Genomic DNA, 2,069 nt, shown 5'->3' with positions numbered 1-2,069 from the left:
TTAAGACCAAGAAGTCAAGGAGTCTTGTACTCAGACGAGGAAAGTTGACAGACTTTCACTTCACCCTTTGTGGAGAGGAAATCCCAACTATTCAGGAACAACCAGTGAAGAGTCTCGGGCGCTGGTACACAGAGGATCTGAAGGATACAAGAAGAGTCAAGGAGACAGCACGGCAAGTCAACGAAGGTCTTGAAGCCATTGATCAGTGCGGCTTGCCTGGGAAGTTGAAGCTGTGGTGCTTGCAATATGGTCTCATGCCACGGATTATGTGGCCACTCACAGTCTATGAGGTAGCAATAACCCATGTAGAGGCAATGGAGCGGAAGATCAACAACTTTGTCAAAAGTGGCTTGGAGCTCCACGCAGCTTAACAAACATCGCAATCCATAGCAGCCGGACCAAGTTGACTTTTCCAGTGCGTTCCCTTGTTGAAGAGTTCAAGGTGGCCAAGGCAAGATCATTTATGACCCTGAGAGACTCAAAGGACCCGGTAATCAAGAACACCCAGCCGGATGTTAGGTCAGGGAGAAAGTGGACAGCGAACTTGGCAGTTGAGGAGGCAGAATCAAGACTGAAGCACAAGGAGATGGTTGGCGCTACCCAGCTAGGCCGTCAGGGGCTTGGTTGGACTACGCACAAATGGTGGTCATCTTCTTCTGACAAGGAACGTCGCAAGCTGGTTTCGCAGGAGATCCGAGAGGCAGAAGAGGAGAAGAGACTGGCTACAGCAGTAGGTCAAGCTAAGCAAGGCGCTTGGACACGGTGGGAGAATGTTGAACAACGCAACATGTCTTGGAGCGTGCTCTGGCAGATGGAACCTCTTCGCATCTCATTTCTGTGCAGGTCAACATATGACCTATTACCAACACCAGCCAACCTGAGCGTCTGGTATGAGGACAAGACGGATTGTTGCATTGCGTGTGGAAAAAAGGGAACTTTGCAGCATATTCTGAGTGCATGTACACCTGCTCTTGCGAGTGGTATGTACACCTGGAGGCACAATAACGTCCTCGGAGTGTTAGTGGAGGCAGTCAAGCTGCAAGTTGATCAAAATAATGTTTCACAAGCTCCAACCAATACCAAGCGTTACATATCATTTGTGAAGGAGGGCTCTCAGTCCAGGTCATATAGTTCCAGTTCAAGATCGAGCATCCTTTCTTCAGCAGATGACTGGTGTATTAGAGCTGATCTGGATGGCAAAGGAGGATTTCCAAGAGAGATATTGATCACCACACTCCGTCCAGATATTGTCATATGGTCAGAGGCTGGAAAAGAAGTGATCATTGGAGAGCTGACTGTTCCATGGGAAGACAACATTGATGAAGCTCATGAGAGAAAATTGACCAAGTATTCAGAATTGAGAGCAGAATGCAAGGATAGAGGTTGGAAGGCTTCTTGCTACCCCTTCGAAGTCGGCTGCCGTGGTTTTGTTGCACACTCTTTGCAGAAGTGGCTGCGAGATTTGGGCTTCAACAGGAGAGAGCTAAAGTCAGTTAGCAGGGCAGCGTCAGTGGCTGCAGAATCAGGATCGTCGTGGGTGTGGTCCAAGTACATTCAGAGGAGTAGATAATCTGGAAGTGAAGTACATCATCAGTATCCTCAGCCAGAGCAGGCAGACCAGCTAGCCGTATCTTTTACTTGTTCTCATTCCTTCATATCAACTCCAGTTAGCTAGGGTTAAGTGATTCCAGCTGCATGGTAGGGTTAGAGGCACCTTATCCCGTCTGCTTACTACAGACTAGTTTGGTCATCTGGGGGTACATATACACAGATCCCCTTTTGACGGTGATGGCGTATCCCCATATGGGCAAAGCGTCTTGCTTTGTCATGCTGACATAGTATGGGTGCTAACTGGTGCTTGATCTTCTATTTTGGTTAGCTGGCCTGTGCCGGTTTCATCTTCTGAGAAGCAGATTGTTTTTTTAGCAACAGATGCTAGAAGCAGAGTTTTAGTTTTATTTAGTAGCTCACCAGCGGGAGGTGGTGTTTCTTTCACTGCCGGCCCCCCACCTCGAGGGAGTCTTGATTATAAGAGGGCCGAAACTCCCCAAGACAGGTGGCAATCAACT

General features: G+C 48.4%; 1 protein-coding gene across 1 annotated transcript; it reads left to right on the top strand.

The window, feature by feature from the left end:
* The first annotated feature begins 463 nt into the window (after positions 1-463).
* Positions 464-1,570, top strand: LOC140142360 (uncharacterized). The gene has a single exon (XM_072164329.1). It carries the CDS (start codon positions 464-466, stop codon positions 1,568-1,570), a length of 1,107 nt encoding a protein of 368 aa, XP_072020430.1.
* The last annotated feature ends 499 nt before the right edge of the window (positions 1,571-2,069 follow it).

The sequence above is a fragment of the Amphiura filiformis genome, chromosome 20 (genome assembly GCF_039555335.1).
Source record: "Amphiura filiformis chromosome 20, Afil_fr2py, whole genome shotgun sequence".
Taxonomy (NCBI): Eukaryota; Metazoa; Echinodermata; class Ophiuroidea; order Amphilepidida; family Amphiuridae; genus Amphiura; species Amphiura filiformis.
Note: the sequence above shows the minus strand (reverse complement) of the source record. Positions and strands in the feature narration are given on the sequence as shown.

What these genes read in the sequence shown, in the direction of transcription:
- LOC140142360 (XM_072164329.1), top strand. Translation starts at nt 464, where the DNA reads ATGACCCTGAGAGACTCAAAGGACCCGGTAATCAAGAACACCCAGCCG.